The sequence below is a fragment of the Anser brachyrhynchus genome (genome assembly GCF_964034855.1).
Source record: "Anser brachyrhynchus genome assembly, chromosome: 3".
NCBI lineage: Eukaryota > Metazoa > Chordata > Aves > Anseriformes > Anatidae > Anser > Anser brachyrhynchus.
Window position 1 is genome coordinate 61,739,941 of NC_137696.1, and position 23,108 is coordinate 61,763,048.

The 23,108-nt window shown below is 40.1% G+C and overlaps 1 protein-coding gene across 1 annotated transcript in view; it reads right to left on the bottom strand.

Annotated features, from left to right (window-relative positions):
- Window positions 1–23,108, bottom strand: part of AIG1 (androgen induced 1) — a 123,146-nt gene that overhangs the window by 60,292 nt on the left and 39,746 nt on the right. The window contains exon 3 of the mRNA XM_080584045.1: window positions 18,072–18,173. Within this exon, the coding sequence (XP_080440171.1) occupies window positions 18,072–18,173 (102 nt within the window). The remainder of the gene's footprint in view (window positions 1–18,071; window positions 18,174–23,108) is intronic.

Genomic DNA, 23,108 nt, shown 5'->3' on the forward strand with positions numbered 1-23,108 from the left:
GATAAGGAGACAAAAGGCATGTCTGTGCCACGTCCTGGAACGCGGTGCAGAGATTTCGGAGATGGCACTCACCATGCCGGCTGCACAGCCCGCGGCAGCACCCTCCCCTCCATCCCACCGAAAGAGCCTGGCAGAGGGACCAGCCTGTCCCCTGGGGCCCAGCGTGTGCTGACCAGGCTGCGCTGCTTGCAGAACCAAATCCCTTTGTTGGCACAGGTGCTCTCCTACGTGGTGCAGGCAAACAACCGTCCACAGTGTGGGGTAGGTGGGCACAAAGTCTTCTTGCTGCGTGTGCTACTCCGGGGCAAATTATATCACAAATTAACTTTTTCCTGAGCAAGAATGGGGGCTCAAAACGTGCTTACTGGTCATGGCTGGAGCTTAACTGCTCCAAAAGGACCACCTGCATTCCCCCTCTGTCAAACTCTCAGCACCTCCTCTGTGACCTCTCTCGTTTTCTCAGCATGACCCAAACTAAAGCAATTCTGACTGCAAAAGGAGCGATGTGGTCGCACACTTTTCTGTGCTAGGCATCTGAAGAGTAAAATAATGAACAAGATGATAAGAATGTGTGTTGGACAGGCAAAGAAGGCCAAACAAGGTTAATAGATGCTAACATCATTGTCACCACCCGGCCTACCTTAACTGAAAACAGAGTAAGCAACACATTGAAAACCTCAGTTTCTCAGCACAGAGCTCTGCACCAAACTAGAATAGCACAGCTTAAGCAAAGAAGACAGAACATGGTCCTAAGGGAAGACTGTTTTCCAAAAGACCATATGCCACAGGACAGAATTCATGATGTTAAGAAGTTATTCAAGTAACACTGCAAACCAAAAGCGAAATTCAGACATCCACTCCACTTGGCATCAGCCTGCCCAAAACAGTAAGAGCTGGGAAGGAATTAATATGGGAGAAGGGATTAACCACTTCTCCATAAAAATTAATGTAGTAAAGTACTTTTAAAAATATCTTAAGATTTGGAAGAAGCACCAGAAGTTTACACAGAACTCAATTAAAAAATAAGAAATACAAATGTAGAAAACAATCAATATAAGCTAATGTGTCAAGCAAAACTCCTTGGTACCAAGCTGTACTTACTGCGAGACACAGACTCTCCTAGGAACAACCGACCCTCCGTCATGTGGTTTTAACGTCATTTGGTTCTATATTCAAAGAAATACTGCAGCTCTTCCAAAGACTAATAAGCAGTAACTGTATTCAAAGTGCAGTAGCTACGGTTCTATAAGAAGTCCTGAAGTTGTAATAAGTGTGAAAGATGAAACTGAAAAAAATCACTGATACTAAGTACATGGCACTGAATGTTAAGCCTTTCCTTCAGCGTAGTAAAGCAGGTGACACGTCCTACACTCACAGCACTGTCATGTATTTCACGACATTTGGGTTTTTTTCTTAAGGCATCAGATGCTCAATTTACGTGATTAGTTGATAATCCCAGGTTTTATTCAATAAAAAAGGTATTCCAATCCTTCATGATGTGAAGAAGAGCTTAAAACAGACCATAAGTATTGAACTACAAAGGCAAAACTTCAAAATTTGCATTTTTCTGAGCTTCTGCTCTTTCTAATCCTGACCATTCATATGTTAATGCTTGCAGGCTTACCTTCCAGACCACTGACACCTGGTAAAGAGCCCAAAAATACTGGCACCAATACAGGATGCTCAGGGTTTATCCACGTTTCACACTGAGACTACGTAAAGAAATACTCAATGAGAAGGACTGGTGCATGAGCAGTACTAGCACATACGACTTTCTCCACAGGATAGCTCCTGAAAGCATCCTGTGTAGTTATGTGGGTGGACAGTTCCTTGAAAGAATAATACCCAGTTGAATGAGCAGAGTATTTGGAAAGAGGCACTGGGAGTGAGGGGTGTTAAGCAGTACTTCAGCTACTGCAGATACACTATAAAACATGTTAAACATTTGAAAAAGGCCTATTAATGGCAGAAAAGAGACATCTAGGATGATAGCAAGCAAAGTTAGGTTTTTCTGTAACCATAAGACTTTAAAAGTTGAAAATTCTCCTTCTTCCATCTCTATTGTGCACCAGTATGATTCTCAAGAAAACACCACCCCAGTTGCTGTGCTAGGAACAAAAACAGGATGGATATTAGACATTGGAAACTCTCCATTTGCCTTTACCACAAGTTGTTGGTTTTTTTTTCCCTTCATAAGAAGGGCAGCCGGGCATTCCCTTGAGGCAAACAGAGATGTTTTCAGAACATCATGCAACAGGAATACTCCCTGACAACATGTCTATAATAATATGTTCTGAGTACAACTTTCTGTGCCGTACCTCAGGCTGTTTGGTGGTGGACATATTTTTATGCCCATTCATTGCCTTGAACCTGTGTAGGGACCAATGCAACTACACAACAGCCTTTAAGAAGCAGGACGTCTCATTTGGCCACACATATGCTCCTAACTAGTCAACACGTCCATAAAAATTTCTGAGAAAGTATCTATGTATCATCATTATCCAGTTTCTCAATCAGCAAGGTGGAAAAGGTTATGATGAAAGAAATGTACTTAGTCACTCAGTATCTGGCGAGAGGAAAGATTCCAACCCACTCCTCATCCCAGCATCTGGTTTCCTTACACAGCCTCTCTGTGGCCAGGCTTCGATAAAGAAGTGAAAAGTGAGACAGTGCCAAATGCCATCCACGGCTCTGCTGTGGATAGACTTGCAAAGGGAAAAAAAAAATAAAAGGAAGGAAGATATTCTGGGTTCGTTTCAGTCCCCCAAGGCTTCACTCAGCACACAGCGAACATAAGTGCCACCCCAGGCGGTGCTTCCCCAAGCACTAACAACAGGTCCTGGGCTCGAGGGGTGTGCTAGACAGCCAGGCTCAGGTTTGGTAGATGCCCTGCTATGAACGCAGCAAAAGGAAGGAGATTTTTGACTCTCACATGCTCTCAGAACAGCTGCCTTCTCTTTGCATCGCTGTGAATCACAGCTGCAGTAGCCCTGCTCACTGAAAATAAAATTTCTCTGTGCTGCTGATGGTCCTTTCCTTTTCACATCTGGAGACTGTTAACTGTTTCCCATGTGGTCCGAGTTTTAGCAGCAAAAACACTCCAACAAATTCTAGTAAAATTGATTTATTTTTATTAACTGGACACTGGATACCAAAATAATGCTGTAGGAGCGACTTTATTCTCCCTTCCTCTTCAAATTGACATTTCACCTCGACCTGTTCTATGAAATAAATAGTAGGGGAGCCTCATATTTTAGCGGTTGGAAGTTCAGAACTGAAAAGGTCAAAAGCTGAAAATAATTTAACCGTGACATCTCTTCTGCTTAGGAGAGCCTAAGTACCTGTGAGCAGCAGAAGTCTCAGCTAAAACTCAAACTTGATTCTGTGAGGCTGTGACTGCCCCATGGCTACCAACAGCTCAGAGCAACCCCTCTTTGTGCAAAGTCATGATTTGCTGACATGGGAAGAATTATAGTAGCAGAAATGGAACACATTGCTTCAAATCTTCAAGGAACAAAATACTACAGGAGCAAAAAAAGTACACACATATATATGTGCATTTTTTGCAACTGCATGAAAGAAGAATCCAGATAAGTACAGCAAGGGGGAATGCAGAGTGGAGCTGGGAAAATGGTTTTAAGCTGCTAGCATGGAGGAAAAATTACCCACGTCTTGGATAGCACAATTTACTACTCTTCCGGGCCCTCTTCCCAAGCCTTTCTGCTGCCCACGCTGCTACAACATTTGTTGCTGTGTGAGGGGCTGACAACCCAGCGCACCCTGGGCTGCAGCCTGAGGCTTTCTGCTGCTGCTGCTGTGGCAGGGGAGCGTGCTCCCACTGCGACTGTGCTAGGGAGGGGATTTCATTTGGGGATTTACGTCGTGGAGAAAGGTGATGGAGTGCAGGATGCACAAAGGCTGTGCTTGGATGGCTTACATCTAATTTATGCATGGGTGTATGGAGGCATGAACTGCTCAGAGAAGGCTGCCGAACACACCAGGCTCCAGCTGTAACGCGGTGCAGCAAACCTAAACGGCTCCTGCCCCAGGCAAGCACTGGCTTCTGGAGAAAAGGTTTATTGCTCAGCCCTCATCAGCACATACTCGGGAAAATGAAAGAGAACGGATTTTATTTCTACTACAAATCATGCACAGCACCAAAACCCTTTGTTGCAGTCAGAAGGAAAGCAAAGGTCTTCCTGTTATATCCCAAAAAGTAAGACCTTTTTTTTTTTTTTTTTTGATAGACCATAAGCTTTGAGATTATGGAACAGAGTATCATTTTAAGAGTTTTAGATACCATTCCCACGTAAGCAGAAGAAATGTGAAAATCGTAAGATAGTGGAGAGATTCCTGCAGTATAAGAAATTATCTTTGAAGATTTTGAAAGCAGTGCCACCGAGCCTTCCAGCCCCTAGGTCAATGCGAGCCACTGATGCAAGAGCTCGGGCAGGGAGGGAGTGCCTGCCAAATTCCTCCTAACTGGTAATAAGGACAGCTGAAGACACTGGCCTCTGAAAGAATACAAAAGATTGAAATGGTGGACTAACTTCTTCAGAAACACCACCACCACTTCTGAGGGGAGCAGGAGATCTACAGGCACGGACAGATAGAGGCTGATAGCTATAAATAGCCCCAAGCTGGCAGCACTACAGCAGTAACAGAAGCCAGACTGTGGTAACAGCCGGCTTCGCTGTAGAAATTTTCATCTTAATGCCATCTTCCTTCTTGCCTTGGGAGACGCACTCAAAACAGGTCTGGATAGTATATTAAAACTCTATCGTGCTTTCAACAAGGTTTCACAAGGTTACACGGGTAATTTTTCAACAACGTTTTAGAAAACTACATTACTTTTCTTTGGTCCAATCTCTACGCAATAACCTATAAAATTCCTAGATTTCACTGCTTATATGACAATGCCAAGGAATCTGACCTTAAAATACAGTTTATATACATAGTAAGTTTTCTTTACAACAGCAGTAAGGAACCTTATACTGAAAGCGTTCAGATAAATTAGCCAGATTAAAGAAGCAAATATCCTTCATTCCTTTTGCTGATGTTGTTGTTTTAAACTGATATATGTGATTTATTCCTTCAGAATCGATGTCACACCTCAATATATTAAAAAAAAAAAAAAAAAAAAAGGAAAGGAAAGGAAAGGAAAGGAAAGAAAAGAAAAAAAGCCTAGGTAAACTGTCTGCAATACCCTTGTAAAGTTTAATTAATTTGCTTGCAAAGTGACCTGAGTTCTCTGGAAAGATTAAGTACTACATTCTCTTCTTAGTAAAGGTTAGAATATGGTTGGAAATTCTGCTGCAGTGATGCTAAAGAGGTTGTTTCCCACAAATGTAACAGAAACACGAGATTCTCATGTACATCACATCTGCGTTGCACACAGAGCGAGAGCATGGGCTAGAAGCAGAGAGGAGTGAAGTCCCACCACTTTTGTAACCTTCTGACGCTGTGGGGTTTCTGGGGCCCACATTTCCTGCAAGAGTCAAGGAGAATAATTTGCTGCTGTCACTTGTACTGACAGTAATGGCCTCATCTGTGTCATCTGTCAGGGGACTAAGCAGGGACTAGCTCTATTTAAATGTTGTGTGGTAGAAACATTGTCAGAGACTTTTAAACACCAGCAATTTTACATATTGCTATTTATATTTTGAAATTGCAGTCACAATGCCATTAGAGCGTTCAGACTCGCCTTTCTCTGCCTGACAAGGTATAGGTGGGATGTTCCATGTACAAGCCAATTTGATATAATTTGCTTTCAGGTTCACTGCAAAATGTTCTTCTTTACACTGTAAAGAGGCTTACCACTTACCAAGAGGCTGTACAGTATTATATTACATGGTAATGGTATTTCCAGAAAAAAAAAAAATGAATTGCACACGAATAAGGCAATGAAAATATGCAGGTAACCATGGCTACTGTTGTGAACTAAATAACATTTTTTATACAGCTGTGAATATTTGTATTGTTGCCAGTTAAGCTGTAGAGTTCAGATTCGAGACAGGGCTAGTAAACACTGAATCCTTGCCTGAAGAAAGGTACTTCCCAAAGTGAATGCAGGCCTCTACATCATGTCACTGACCATTTTAGTGCATTTTTTTTGTCTAGTAAACACTTCTCATTTGAAATAATCAAAATACAACCCTTCATAGCCAGTAGTTTGTGATACACTTTTGCACAAGTTACCTTTTCTGTCTTAATGATATTTTTACTTCTGTCCCTCTTGCCACGTACCTGCAACTGCAGTTCCATAAAGGCTTTTTAAATATCTTTGTCTCAATAAAAGAGACTTTTGGAAGATCTTAAAGAAATTTCCAAGCAGAACTCTCAAATTTTCTTGGTTGTTTTACCAATGGTAACATCCGTCTGGACAGCAACAGAAAAATCAAGTCCAAATGACAGGGGAGATGAGAGGGGCCTTTTCTGCTTTGACACTTTTTTGAATTTCCAAGTTCATCCTTTTTAAGTTATCCTTTTGTTTACATGTCAGAGTCTTTCTTCTCAAATCATCAGTCATCAGAGGACGAATGGAAAACTAAGGGATCTTTCGTCTGATAAAAAGGTACGCCCAAAAAAATTATTTGGAACAAGTTGATGGTAGTTGCTATACTAAAAGAAAACAAAAACTCAAAAGCAGCTAGTGAGATGAACCTGTACTTCCAGTAATATAAACAAACCGCAAATAATGAAACGCCTGTTGTAACTAAGTGAAGGAGAACTTAGAGCAACATCTCCCTGTTCAAAGATCGAGTCACTTCTTCCTTCCAACAGAGCGAGAGTTTGAAACCCAAGTGAGTGCTCTTTCACTCCCTATGAATCTGTCTTCCTTGCCCAGTTCGGAGAGAAAGGATCAGTTCTTAGTAAAAGCCCTGGGTAACAAAGTAAATCCAGATTCACTTTGCAGTTCAATCTCTAACAAACTTCGGTAACCTCAGGCAAACCACAAATTCTGTGTTTCAGGTTCTCCTCTGTAATGTAACTCATTTCTCCCAGTCTTTACCTGTTTTGTTCATTTACACTGCAAGAGGTTTGAGAAAAAAACATTCATCTGTATCAAGTGCTCAGCTTAAAGTTACTCGAGATGTTCTTTACAAAGGTACTGTCGTTGTCATTACACTAATAGCCAACCTACCATACTATCATCCTACGATCCTAGCAAACTGAGGACACGGAGAACACGACTATGGGAGGCTCAGCAGCAGAAGGCTTGGGCAAGCGACTGGGAGATCTGAAGAGCCCCAGGGATAGGGGACAGAGGAGCAGTGAGAGTACAAAGCACTTCTTTTGTTTCTGTATGCACAAAAAAGTCAGACAAAATCGCTCTGCCAACAATGATCCTGCATAGTGGTCACAGGAAACCAAACGAAGCCGAATTTCTGCATGTTGGTCTAGAATAAATGGAGGGTCGCGTTTTCAATATATGCTGGGTACTTGAAACTTCTCTTTCAAGCTTTTCCTCAGTGATGTACAGTACACACAATTATCACCTCCACGTTCTATGTCTCTCTCCAGCTGACTACTATTAACACCTCTTTATTTCAATATTTGGTTTCCTCTACTTTGCTCGCTTTTCTGTCTTTTCCTCTTAACAACCTCTAAGACCATCACTTTTTCTCCTAGCTTCTGACACATGCGTTTCTTTCTCCTTCTAATTCCCTCTGATTTTTCATCTTTCATTCCTCTGTTTCAAGAGCGAAGACCAAAATGACATCCCCCTTATGTCTCTGATCTAAGAATACACATATTCACCTTTCAAAATGACTTGCAGCTGTATTTTTAAACAACTTGCAGCCAACGCACATTTGTTTGTTAATGGGAACATCAGTAAATCCGTGTACTAGTAAAAACACATTTGAATGGATGTTTCCTTTTTAGAATATGATATCATTTCCCATTTCATTTTAAAAAGTGCCTTAAAATACAAAGTTCAGTAGACCAACATACATATTTAATCTTTCCCATAAATAGTTCATGAAAATTTTCTACATTACATATTGTATTTGCAAAAGAAGCCACAAAAATGTGCATAGTAGTGACTCAGCAGTTTGGAACTCTGCATATAGGGTTTATAGAAAGCTGGTAAAACTCAAAATAACAGAATAAAAACCTAAAAGCCCCAAGATGCAAATAAAATTTCTTCCTGTGGGAAAAAAACTTAAGGATGTGATTTGAATATTAGAGCCATTTTTGATAAGGAAGAATTTCCTTTCCAGGCTTATTTGAACTTTCTATACTACGCATCACATCAGCCTACAGTGTTTTATGAGATACTAGTAGCCTGAAATTTAGTGTACAACCTTAGGTTATGTTATTACTGGAGTGGAGGTCACTTTGTTCTACAGAAGAATGGACAGCAATACCAGCTTCTAGCTCTTAGCTGTGTCTGCACCCATGAACCTCAAAGTAATTTGTAAAAAGGCCCTTCTCTTCTTCATTGCAACTGAATGAAGTGGATGCTAAGGCACATGAAAGGGAAATATCTGTGAGCACAGTGGTATTCTGGTCTGGGGCTGCAGCTGCCCTGCTTGGGACACCTCATAACCAGAATCGGGCACGGTGATATAAATCCTGTAACAGTCACCACTGTATTGTTAACTCTCATTACAGAGCCCCACAAAATGCAGATGTTAACTAATTAAGACACATAAAAGCTTGCTTTTGATTGAACATTATGCAATTTCTGTCATTATTCAGTAAAATAGTGGCAGAACCAGGAATGAAACTGAAATCTAAAAACAGAGTTTAAACAGCGCCTCAAATACACAGAGTTACTTGTTTTGAAGAGAAAGCAAGCTATGCAGAGTTAAAGGACACCAGTTAATATTGCAACAAAGGTGCAAGAGGACACACTGGCCACCGGCCTGCCTTTTGCCACCTTGAAACACCTCTGTGCCCAGTGCTGCTTCTCCATGGTGGAGCTTTTCCCTGCTCAGGGAGCTGTGGTGTCAGAGGGATGAACAGAGCCACCTTCCCACCCTCAGGGTCCCTCTGAGAAGTGCCACCTCTGGAAGGCCACTCTTTGTGCCGGGCAGGGCACCAGGCTTGGACGGTGGTGATTTAGGTGAACATCCAAAGATAAACAGGGTTATCGCAGACCCGTGTGACTAGTGGCAGTGGCATACACATCTATCAAAAATGCCCCTCAGGCTACACCCCAAATTTGAATCTCTTGTATTTGAGGAGTTACTAAAACGCAGTTTTAACTTATTTGTTTCTGTGTGGGAAAGTAAAAACATGGGGACTGAACTGCACAGCAGGGCAGAAACCAGGTTATGTCAAATGCTCATAGGGCACCATGAGCAAGAGTAATTCCCAAGCTCATTCCGAAATCCTTGATTTCTACAGATCAGTGTGCACAAAACATTACTGCTGTGGCACTACTTCAACATATTAATCATCTGAATATGAAATGCTTTCTCCAGAAATGCTGTCTGTTTCCAAATACAAAGACGTGTAAAAAGACAGCAATTAACAAAGAGAAAAGTTACGTTTAAAAAGTGGTAATTTGTTACAAAAACAATGTCAAAATATTTCCTTGTATTAGCATTCCTGTAGCGCTAATGATCTCGTGATGGAGGGAGAAGTAATATCTTTTATTTCACCAACTTCAAGGGCTGGAAAAAGCATCTAAGCTTTTGGGCTGAAGCTCCCTTCACCAGGTCTGCTGATTCCTCTGGTATCGTGTCCATGAGAAATAACCCACTTTCCAACAATGATAAATAGGTAAAAATCTGGTCACTGAGTTAGTGCATATGTCTTCAATTGAAGGAAATGCTGTCTGCCAAGCTTCAACCAAGTAGATCATAGGTCTGTGAAAAAAAGAATCTAAAAGCATGGAATCCAGTTGCTATAGCGGCAAATTAAACAAATAAATGAGATACCATGGAATGCTGCAAAATATTTGTGGTCTGATTAAGTCATATTTGCCACATGTGTGAATACTAACAGCACAGTTTAGTACAGTGGGTACAACATAGTACAAATACACTTTTATCATATATACATATTAATTCTTATCTGAGTAAGTGCTAATGAATGTTAACAAGCGTGTCCAAGGATACAAAACACTGCACTTTATTGTAATCATAAGGTGAACTACAGTCCTCTTAAATGCATAAAGACAGACAATAATTGCATGTTAAGCTATTACGTCTTTGAAACAATACTTGCATCCTTTCCTGTGTTTGCATGGCCTGCTGAAAAGCTAAGGCTTTTTTGTAGTGATCACTTCTAAGATGACTTGCAGACGGGGTGCTTTAGAATACATAACCTGTAGCAGGGAGCTGACATACTAAACTTTCTTTAACATGAGCAACACCCCCAATATATAATTTTTTTCCCAGTGAAATGTTCTCCTTTCTTGATAAAAGACGCTATTTGAATATACTTATTGTTAATCACAATCCTGTATCAGTCACAGTTTGATCTTATCATCTGCCTATGTTCACTGGAAAAAAAAAAGCACAAGAGAAAAAACAGAAATCTATTATGCTGAAAGATAAAGCAGGCACCTGATTTTAATTAAGAGAGAAAAGGGCATGCAGATTGTTATCAAAATGCTTATAAATTATTGACGCATTTTGCACTGATTTAAAAGTTGAACATTATTTTATAATCTGCAAACCGCATATCTGAGATATTGTGTGGTAGCAACAGAAAGATGTACCAGCTTAAGCACCCCGAAAGAACTGTGCATGGCTCCAGCAGTGACCGGGGTGAGCAATATAAGCTGCCCTGAACGTGAATGGTCAAACGAAACTGGCATTCTTATTACTGTCAGAGTTATGGGGATGAAGTGAATGGGTTTCTGTCCCACTCTGCTGCTGGTTTAACAAACAAACCCAGCGTTCCAGGGCCAAACCCTGGTTCTAGGAAAACACTGCTCTGTACATTCTCCACACCCAGAAGAAGACAGAAAGTCTCAGACGCCCTTTGGACATCTTTTTGGGGCTTTTCATTGGTCGTTTGTTTTGCGCCCATAGTAATCGCTTTACCAAACATTTCTATGAGCAACTTCATTTGAAAATCTGTTTCTGAGCTTTATTATTACTATTACTACTATTATTAAGTTCAGGGTTACCCATGACTTTTTCTGTTAAAGCAGAAAGGGTTGAAATGCAGACAGTACTCTGTCTTAGCACTGGTGCCTTAAAAACGTGATCTTCCAGCATGCTCGCATCCCTCAGCAAGCAAATAGCTCATTTGACTGCTGTAACATGCAACACAACTCACACTTCACAGCTAGTTTGGAAAAATAAAACACACTCTAAACAGGCTTGTTTTCAGCAGCAGGTCTGGAGGGTCAGATTTTTGAGGGTCAGCCGAGACAGTGTACTGCGTTGCCAGGTAAAAACAGAGGTACAGAGGCACCTGTGCCATTCTACAGACAGCACCCAAATAAAAATTCGTATGAACACAGGCCTTGTACTAACAAGTTCCACGTGGTTTTATCCCTAAATATTTTACAAGGATTTGAAGCTCCTGGCATTTCACCGTGCAAAAATTACTTCGTCTACCCTGTAGACCTATGTTCAACAGCAACAGAAGCAATTACACCCCTCTCAACAGCAGCATCACTGAGCCATCTCCTTGCTCTCACCTCCTCTGATTAGCAGATTGCAGGGAAGTTTTCCCAGGGAAGTGATGGAAAGATATGGTAAGGAACTCTTACTCATACTCTTCATTTCCTCTTTTTTAACTTTTTCCTTCTTTCTTTGCTTCCCCTTTCCTCGTCCTTCCCCTCCCCGAGATCCTCTTTATCATTTTGTCTCTTCCATTTTGTTTACATTACTTTCTGGTTCCTTTTTTATTCACTTGCCTCAGCTGCCTTTTTTTCTTCTTTTTAGGTTGGAACAGTATCAACTGACTTTTATATTCTTTTCTTTCCTCATACCTATCTTTTCCTCTCGTCCAACTATCTTTCCCTAACCTCTTTTTTTGCTCTCTTCCCCTTTGACAGCCACTGTCCTTGTTTCGGTGTGGACACCACGGGCTTTCAGCCTCTGTGCTAACAGGCTGAGTTACATCACCTTGTCAACAAAGGAAGGCAAGCTTCAGAAAAACATCTGATCTGGGGAGCTTGGCTCTCACGCTTTTCATCTGTAATGCTCACCTCTAGAACAGAGCTCACAGGTTTAACATAAAAACTCAACAATATTTTACTAAAGGTCTATCATTACTGTGTGTTGGGTGCTTATGTGTGGGGAGGAGGCTGTGTGTGCGCTTTTTGTAGATTACTAGAAATAACAAATAACCAGAAACATTCAGCACCTGTGCTCAGTTAGAAAGCTGTCTTCAACTTACTGTGAAGAGTCTCCTCTGGCAGCTATACAGCGTTGTTAAGGCCAGCTTCCCACTCCACAAAAAACACCGTGCTGTTACTGCATTAGGTGAAAGGGGTTTCCTAATGGTCTCAGAGGATGCCACCCACGTAATTCTGTCTTCTTTATCTAGAAGCCTCTCTCAATTTGGAAGTGCTAGCTATCACAAATTTTGACATACAACCAATTTCCAGGCCCTTCACATAAGTAACAGAAAATCAAAAAAAAAAACACAACATTTTTATGCGATTGCTCTTCTTCTCCCCAGAGTGGGGGGATAATTGCTCCTACTGTATTCATGCTCCAGTTGTGAAGCTGGCAGATAATGAGGACAGATACCAGACACAGCAGCTTAACTACAGTATGAACATGCAAGGAGTGTACAGATCCAACAAGATTATTCTCACTCTTTTTTATAAATACTCTGAGTCCACAAGGGACCAACATCAATGCTATTCTTTTCTTCAGACAGATGTTTAAATCATAGCCATCTAAAACTGGGTATTCTGTGGGAAATGAAGTTTATAATTAAGCTACAAATTTTCCATGATTGCTACCAGAAAACTTTGCAAGCTATGTAACAAGTGGCAACTACCTCCTGGAGCACTGAAGATCTTATTCACACCTAACATAAGAAAATACTACAGATGATTCAAGAAGAGCATTTAAGTTGTAATATCTTTGAGAGCCCTAAACTGGATTGAGAAACAAATCTAGGAACAGGTTAGATTTCTAGACATAAGCGTGAGACATTACCAAGGTGCAGTATATAGAGTAAAAATAGCCCACATATGGGATGTTGGTGTATTAGGAAATCCTCAAGAAGAATACTATACTACACTACTTCAAATGAGTCATTTATGAATAGGATTTTAGGACAACACACTGGATGAAAACACTTTGCTGAAAGAAAGGTCATCTCCTTGTTTGTACATCAGAGTGAGCATGCTGTAGCAACTGACCCGACTAATGAGGATGAGGCAGCTTCACCAAAAATTGCCAGTTTTAGACCTTTGAATCTCTACAGATCAGATTAACACGAATTTTAATTTTTGTGTGGCTTTTGTATTTTTATGCTCACTGAATCATTAAGGAAAAAAGCTTTCAACCAGAAAAAAAAAAGGAACAAACCAGCCAAGGCCACTGAATCTAACACAAGACTGCCAGGAAGAGCAAAAATCGGATAGGTGGCGGGAAGGACTCTGTACCACTCTCCAGTGGGCTGAGGTTTTCAGCTGAGCAGCCAGAAAGAAAAAGAGAGGCAACTTGACAAAGAAGAAAAGATGTGTCACTTGGACAGGCTCCTTCCTCTCTTGTTTGTGTCTGCTATTTGTCCCTGGTTTTGTGCAACCTCGAGTGCCTTTGTTTCCAAAAAGTGGAATGAAAAGAATAGATTACTGAACGGAAAGAGTGCGTACAGATTGTAGTGGCACATAACCGATACAATAATCAATTTTCCAGCTCCTCAGAGTCTGACTGTATTCCCCTTCCCCAGCCTCTCTCCTCTAAAGAGTTTTCTTATGAAGACAATTCTTTGTTTCTGACCTCCAGAGACATTAAACTCTTCACTAAGTAAACTCTATCTCTGTATTTTACTTTCCTTGCCACAAACAAAAGATGATTCACATCTTTAAAAGGAATTTGGGACAGTGTCTATGAAAAACACAGAAGGACTCTTGCTGAAATGGTATGCTAACTTGGATAAATACTGTATGCAATCCTGCCATGTAACCTGGCTCAAAATCAACAGTGCTCAAGCTTAAATTAATTCAGACTACAGATCTGTTTATGTGGGCATCAGTTAGAATAAGGGCAACCTCTAGTTTTATAGTCTGTGCTAATATCAGAGAGAATATCACTTTTGGAAGCAGATGCTCTCCATGCATCATCCTACCCAGTCCCAACACAAAAGGGTAAAACAAATGAACAGATATGAATTCTATTACTGTGACATACCAGTTTTAATCACTGAAGGTTAGCCTTTAATTAAAAATGCCTAACACTGATGTAGATCACATAGACGGACATCAGAAATAGGGAAATAATATTTCTCATAGAAAATAGGTCTATGGAATTAGGGGTTGATGCGGATTCAAAGTGCATGACAGTCTCAAGAACATGAACAGCATCTTTGATGGAAAAGTTCAGTAATTTGGCAGCTAAAATGGTAGCCAGCAAAGATGAATTTGTCTGCATAATACCTAATAAATACAGGAAGTGAACGTGACACTTCAGAAACAGACCCAGGCTTAGACATAGCCTTATTCTTCAATAGTTGTCTTTACAGAGGTAGATTATTCCTACTGATAGAAACTTAACATCAGCTATTCAGGTGTGGTCCTTCACGCAATAAACACAGATGAAGTCCTTGCTCTGCTAAAATCAACAGCGACCCTGCCCTTGACCCCCCCATGATTTCTCAAGTCTTAGTGATACCATTGGTTATGAATGAATCAACTGACTGAGGTGATGAAATATAAGAGCCTTATGGCACAGTACAACTCTATTAGTCATGCCTTTCACAAGTGTACAAATCTGTATGTATGGGGTACCATCTGGTACCACAAAGTGCCACTGACTACACAGATTTTTCTGTAGACAAGAATTGTATTTTTAACTATTATGGCATATATATAATAGAAATATCATTCTTAAAAACCAAAGGCAATTTTATAGTCTGGTGAATAGTTTGTGATTTGACATTTGTGTACTGTGATGAGCCTTCTTCCGTTTCTATAAAACTTTATAAACAATATTAAGAGTAATATTGAGAGTGAATTGGTAATGGGATTGCATAGCCCTGGGGCTCATTTCCCTTATGCTTTCCATTTCTAGAGAGTTGTTTTTTTTTTTTATAATTAGGAATATTTTTAATATTGAAAAAATGTTTCTGTGAAAGAGTGGTATGAGTGCTAGCAAGACATTAATATCAATTCAATAATTTTTTTTTTTTTTAAATTATAGACAAAGTTCTAACTGCAGAGAAGGGATACAAAGGTGGGAGAAGGAAAAAGGGTGAAGAGAACTTATTACTGTAAACTAACAAAGCAGCAGACAGTGCTGCACGGAGTACTTCTGCTTGGGCTAATGCACTTAATCGGGCCAGCCCTTCAAACAATTTCTTCATATAGCCTTAAAGATAGTCACCCTAAAATGGTTTTAAAGTATGCACACTCCAGAGTATTTTGATATATGTCCGTATTACTATTGAGAATGGTTGCTATTATTAGAGCCACAGATTTTATGACTTATCTTTCCTTTTCACCATGTAGATTTTGCAGGCTGATGTTGACAGTCGAGCAACTTGTTACAGCTAGTTATAATAAGTGTCAGAAACTTCTGAAAAAATGACTTTTCATTTAAAGTAGGGAATCTTCTTACCATGGAAGACCTTCTTACCATTTTAGTTGAATTCTTCCACTTTTTGTGGCTATTTTTTCTAAGCACGTGCTTAGGGAAAGTAGTAGGAAAAAACCTGGACAGACTGTTTACATGTGAAATTAGCATTTAAGCTCAAATCATTAGGAGCTGCACCAGGCACTGTAGGGAATGTTCACAGAGAACAGGAACTCATCAACAACAATGTAGTAACAGAAAGACCCAACTCTTCCTGTCTGATTTCATTCTGCCAAGGGTAATGAATCTCTTCTGTAAGTTTTGTTGTACAAGGTTAGGCTTCAGCACAGCCACTCTTGAGTTCAGAAAAATTATCACCAAGCATGCACAGCTGCTGTCAAAATGTACAAGAAAAGATGAGAATAAACATTTACTTCAGTAGAAAACAATAGCTGTGGACTTTGACTTTTCTGAAACTCTGTTGCTAGAGGTCCTACCTTGGCAAAAGCCAAGGGGACCTTTATCATGTTCTCTAAAAGCCACCGTGTCAAAGTTGTAACTCCGCTAATAAATGAGGCCAGCATTCTCAAGGTAGTTTATGAAGAACAATTTCTCCCCAGAATCTCCATCCTCATCCCCCAAACCCCGGCAATGCATCAGAATTAATTATTATGAAAACTGGTGAAGATAAAATGATGGCTAAAGCATCAAAAAGAATTGGACTGAAAGGTGGTGAAAAGCCCAACAGTCATGAGCCTTCCCTGTGACTGAGCTGAAGAACACTTGGATAAATGGAGACTGACACAGCAAACAATTTCTTTACAAAGAACTTTCAAAAATGCCTTCTACAATATTCAAAGCTGAAAATAAAGATGTCTAAGATGACTGCATGCAATTCATTTCAGCAAATGCTACTATGCCCAAAAATTTCAAACAGAAGACTTCTTCAAATCTACCAGTAATTATGTACTTCTAACAAAGCGACAGGAACTTGAATTGCCTTTTAGTTATGGCACAGAAGAGACTTCCTGAATACACAGGACCACTTGTTCTCAAATGCTTCATTTTCATGAAAAATGTTACAGGTTAGGCACTTTCAGTATGTGGAATGTCACCTGGAAGAAACATGGAGTTGGCACTGATGTGGTGTTGGAAAAAATGTATGTATGGCTTGGTAGCACTTGCAAGTGTTCGGTTTGTGACCTCAAAACTCAAAGGAGGACAGTCCAAACAAACACAGTAAGAGTCACCGGTCTCTTTGCTCAGCTCTACACATACACATCATCATGCCATTCTTCTCACAACATCATTAAAAAGTGCAGTATCTAGCAGAAGCTAATGCTCCTCTTACCAGTAGGAACTCTCATACTGCTCCTTTAACACAAACAATTTAGGGAATGAATATATAGCAATGCCATCAGCCCCACTCCACAAAGGAGCAATTTATCAAGGTCAACAGCAGTGGACAAATCTTGATCTGCTGTGGATCTGCTGAAGGATAAGCTCTGTTGTCATCTACTGATGAACAACAGTGTAAAGTGGCTTGCCATGTCTTGCTATGGAAAACAAAATACTAAAGAAATATTTTGCACCAACAGAGCAAAAGAAGCAAACATTACACCTTTCAACTCCAAATACTGCATAAACTGTAGTAAGCACCTGTTGCAAAAATGTACCCCTTACCATTTAAACATACAGTTGAGAGAAATAATGTCCTACCTGACATACCAGATAGGGATGAAAAGTTCAAATTTCTTCTCAGAAACTACTTCTATGAGTACAGATTCAGCAATTTTAAAACTACTACACCTTTACCTTAATGCATGTAATTCCATATTTAAAAAAAACAAAACTCTGATACAGGTTCTGCTTTATGAGTGTGGTATACTTGAGAAATGAGAAAGTATTTTGATTTTTTTTTTTTTTACAAACACAGAAGTCCAAAAAACATAAAGAGATTTTCTGAACATGTATTTTTACCAAAAATATTTCATCACAAATAACACTTTTTACAGAGTTGTAAAGAATCGTTCAAATGTTTCTGTCATTTTGCAGCAAGATTTGTCAAAGTCAACACTTTTGTTTTGTGGAGAGTATCTTTTGATTAAATTTCTTCATGACCAGGATGGCATTACTCTGGGAAGGGTATCCTATCACAGAAAACAGCCCACCCCCAAAACTAGCCTGGGATGTAGGAGGCACAAGTTCTAATCTCCACATTGTTTCAACCTAATAGGGATTCAAACGACTCAAGGACTCAAGGAAGGAAAGATGTTATTCTCGCTTGCAAGCAACGTTCCTTAATCACTTCGGAGAAGATTAGTGCTAAGTGTACACAGAGTCATACACATAGAATCTTAGACTTTTATTTACACAAGGAAGCATTTGCATCACTTTACTCACCATTCCATGATTTAGCCATGCTGGTATAAAATTATCGAGCAGCTTTGGGTAAACCAGTTCCCTGTCATAGATATAGATGCTCCAAAACATCGTCACGACAAACTAGGAAAAAAAAAAAAAAAGGAGACATAATTAAATAAATGTTTCTGAGCAATTAGCTACATATTCTAGATTGCAAAGTGGGGCATTTAGCAAATGATCTATGGACAGATATAGGTACAATTGTTCTTTGACCCAATCTTGCTTTAATCAATAATGTGAACCTGGATTATTCTTTGCATTCACTGTTCCAATTTTTTTTTTTGACTTTCAGCCTGGAAAAAAAATCTTTTTTTTTTGACTTATGTGCCTGTGGCCAAATTACAACTGAGTACTGTACTTTAGTAGCAGATGTGGTGCATAAATAATGTTCCACCACTAATGGGACAGAAAACAAATGGAAAATCAGGCAAAATATCACTTGGAATTCATAAAACATATAAGTATGAAGCATTCATCCCTGAACGGAAGCCTATAAACTCATCTTAGCACTTTTTAATGTCAGCCATCAGAATAGCATTATTAAAAAAAAACATTAACACTTCAGCCAGTCTGCACACAATTCACGGACTGAGATGCACAGAGAAGAGTTCCAGTATTCCCCTCGCTTGTCAGTACAAAATTTGCCCTAGCTCTTGTCAGAGACTATTTACTTGGAGCCCAAAGAACGACCATTATTTTCTCTAAACTGAGGGCAGGACAGATGGCTCAGATAAAGTTTGCGCTAGGCTCAACATTTGCCAAATTGTCACTAATTCATTAAAGATAATCTGATGTCTGAAAAGCAAAGAGAATATAAAACCACAGAAAATTACAGAAATAATAGTTTTAGCTTACCTTAGCTAGGGAAAGAACAGTCTGTAGTCTTCTAATTAAAACGCAATTGCTTTTTTTTACCTTGAATTTGAGCTCTTATTGCTTGCAGCAGTAAAAAATGGTATCTAGGCCAGGAGCTTTTCAATGACAATTTTGAGGGGATCTCTACACTGTAGCAACATGTCTGAGTTTCAAGTTTGAGAGACAACAGATATGACTTTCACTGAAATCAGCAAGGAAGTACTCATACACATCTGAACCGATTTGGCCCATGATCTTACTTAGATGGATTAGGACTAATCTTGGAGGAAAAGATGAGAGAAAGTGCAAGAAACATGGGGTGAGCACAGCGAGGTCAGCAAATTACGAGTATGTGTGATAGCGTGGGTATAAGTCGTTTCATATGCTTCTGAGTTTGTAAAGCTAAAACCGAGGTTACAGTTTATCGGTGGCACCTTGTTCTAGCCCCAGGAACACACGCCTCGGTCAGACAGTTATGTGAATGATCCGAAGCAGTACGCTGTTCCCTCGGCGTGCATACAGTACATAGTTTCTTGGTTTCCAGCACACTCGCCCATCTGTTACGACAGCTATCGGTGCCTGCTCGGAATAAGCTCGGAGACCATTTGACTAGTACGCAGAGGCCAGGAAAAAAAATAGGGTATGATGGACAGCCCGAAAAATATTGCAAGTGTAAAGTACCCCACAAGAAGTCTCTCTTCTGGCATTGGCACAGCCCAGCTCTTTACACACCTGCTGACACATGAGTGCCAAGATAGGAATAGCTGAACAGCAGGGAAAATGGAAGCAAAGTATCCTCTTCTCTATAGGCTTCCTAGAAGTCATGCATTATTACAGTGGGTCTCTGAGAACCTGCTACGACCAACTGGGACATAAAACCTCACGGAGATTCAGGCACACGAACAAGATTAGATAATACTTTTTTCCAAAGAAGTCTTACAGCAAGGAAAATCACCCAGAACTACGTTGAACCTCATTGCACTGAACACAATGGCATGTTTTGATCTGCGATTTCTGTGTGGAGCAGCATAAAACAATTGACTTTGCCATGGAGGTAAAGATAGGAAAAGAGGGGATGCGCCATCTGTCCCTTTACCAAAGTCAGCCAATGGATGCAACGAGATCAGCCTAGCTGGTTGCAGCCATCTGGAGGTACAGACGGCAAACGCTGCTTAGCGAAGCACTATCGCAAGGTAGACATAAGGTAAAGGAAGTGCACAAAACCCAGAGCGTTACAGAACCAGCCTGTCCCAGAGGATGACCAGACACGAGACAACACAGCGCCCTGGGGAAGATCCCTCCCAGTGTCTGGATGGTTCACCTTGCCTTTCTTTACAATTCGTTCATTTGGATAAAATGAATCCTGCAAACGAACTGTTGAACTAAAGTGAACTATAAAAATAAACAATTTGGATAAAAAAAGTTATTATGAGGACTTCCTATTTAGATCCTTTGGCTGCTTCTGAATTTGTTCTTTGATTAATAAGCAGTTCTTGCTCTGGTACTTCAGAACCATCTCTACTATTCCTACACTGTACTACTGGTAAAACGTCACCTGAGCTGGGCTTTGCCAAGGTCACACACAGCCATGCACTACAAGGCCACTGCAAGGAGCTGCTTCTTTGCGCTGCCTATGTAAGGCTCAGAATTGCCTTTCTTACGCTTATAATCCCATCTTCCTTGTGGCATGGTTCATTACTGTTAGGGCCAGAGTCATGGTACTGCCCTCAAAAGCCAAGCTGAACAGGCTGCTCAGAGGCAGCACATAATGATTATTTCTGGGAGTCCAGTACTTTTATTTTCTTTTGTTCCCGAGCCAAAATGGCACAAATGCCACTCTTCCACCACCTCTTCACACAAACTTGAGGTCTGGAATTCGAGGAAGAAAACGGACACCAGGAATTGCTTTTACACTTCTTTGCACAGAATTACCCTAAGACTGCGAACCTTTTGAAGACACTGATGATTTGGTTAAACAATATAAGGTTAAGCACCATAAAAAACCAGAAGAGTCCCTCTTTTGCTGCTTTTCCTATCTAGGGTCATTACAGACCAAAGGGAACGTCAAATTTGCAAACAAACCTTGGAAATTGTTTGAAAATATGGAGTAGCTACAGACATCTAGAGTATCACTAAATAAATACACACCAGCGGAAACAAAAAACAAGTCTGAAAACAAAACTTTTTTTTCCCATTTAAGGAGATTCTCCTTAAGCTTTTGTCTTCTGTCTCTGAAGCTTCAGAGAAGGACATGAGAACATGTGGCACTGCCACAGGAGCAATTTTAGAGGACAAGCTGGGAAATGGTTGGTGAGTCAAAAAGGAAAACAAGAAGCTTTATCAAAATACTGTGCATAGAAGCAAAAAAGGAACTAAGAGGGGGAAGCCAGTGAAACGAATTGCATAATTTGCTGTTTTAGATGAGCCCAACCAAGAAATGTTATGCAAAACAAGAATGAACCCAGTGGATCTTTATTTTCCTGCACTATGTATTTTTGGTTTTGGCTGGGCTGCACAGTTAGGTTCACTCATTTCCTGGATGGCTTCACGACAAAGTAAAAAAAAACACTCTGACCTTGACAAAATTACATCTAAGTACACGTTGTGCAGTTAAAGGTAAGTTTTCTGGCTGTCTCCCAAGACAGCTGTGGTTAAGTGCAAGTATAAATATATCACTTGGGAGCATCGTTGAGGGTTAAAGGCATTACATATAGAAGTGAATTGTTATTAAAAGCAGACTGCCATAAGTGCAAACTGGCATGGTACTACTGGCTTTATGTGGGATCTAGCGCTAGCACAGAATCACACCAACTGAATTTGAAAAGGGCCAATGAAAGAAATCACAAAGTGTGAACTGAAAACCAGGGAGGGCTCTCCTTGGAAAAGAGAGATCAGCAGTCAGCTGTACTGCTCGCTCATGCTTCCCTCACCAGTTGCTATTTCACCACCAATGAGGGCAGAATCTGGAATAGAGAGATTTTGGCATGGCAGAATCAGTTATGGAAATAAAAGTGTTTTGTAGTCCAGTAAAATAACACGGTAAGTAGAGGACTGCAGCAAATGCCTACACATCTTTCCTTGGGGTAAGATCCCTAATCAGCGTTATTAATTGTCAACAGAAGAAGGGTGATCAGCTTTCCTTTTGACTGCACTAGCGCCTTCTTAAAATACCACAGAGAAACCAGAGATACGGAAGCATGCCTGGCTTTCTGTCTTTAGCATCACAGCTTTTTAAAAGCATTAAAGTATAATTTATGCAAATGAGATCATTCTTGCCAGTTTAGACTCAGGCCCAAACTGAGCTATTAAAACTACATAATAATGTACAGCCTGTGATTTTCTAGACAGCAATTGCTCTTCTAATATGTAACAACATCAATTTTCTTTCTTCATTCTATTTCTATTAGACATAGACTTAAACACCTAGAAATGCCCATTCTATCTCTTTCTCTTCTTGTATGGTACAAATGAATCACAATAACCATTGATAAAGCCATATACAGTTTACACAAAACACTAAGTAGCAAAAGAAACTTGGAAACTCCATGATCCATGTCAAACAAATAGAAAAGAGTAGGGATAGTTTAAAACACTGGTATAGGCTTTGAATTTTACGCTTGCCTTACATTTCTTTAGTAGTGTAAACTATTCCCAACACAAATCTCCTTCAGGATGATAAAGGGGTGGTAAGTGCACCCAGTATAAACAAGAATTGGTAGTAGACTTCTAAAATGCCTATCGCAAACTTTTTTTTTTCTGTGGATGCTTCCTGATCTCTTAGGCATTTGAATAGTATCCCAGCCTTATAGGAACCTTAAAAAGGGCCAGGAAGTGTTGCCCAGCGACTTCATATGGAATAACACTTTACTGCACAGAAAATTGGTTTGTTGATTTCTGATTTCATTCTCTTAAAAGCTACACTAAAAAGAAGAACAATAGGTACACAGTAGTCATTAGGTCCTTCAAAGAGGTTCACGTTTATTGCTTGATGCTCCTAAACCTAATAGCAGGTTGGCAACTCTCGGTTTTATCAGAGCCCCTGGAGATACGCAATGCATAGCACAACACTGGAGAAATTTGATTTGCTGCAAAGATTTTGCAAGATTTGATTTGTTGCAAAGCCACCCAAGGAGTTTGTTTGCCCTTGGGCTGGTTCTTTCC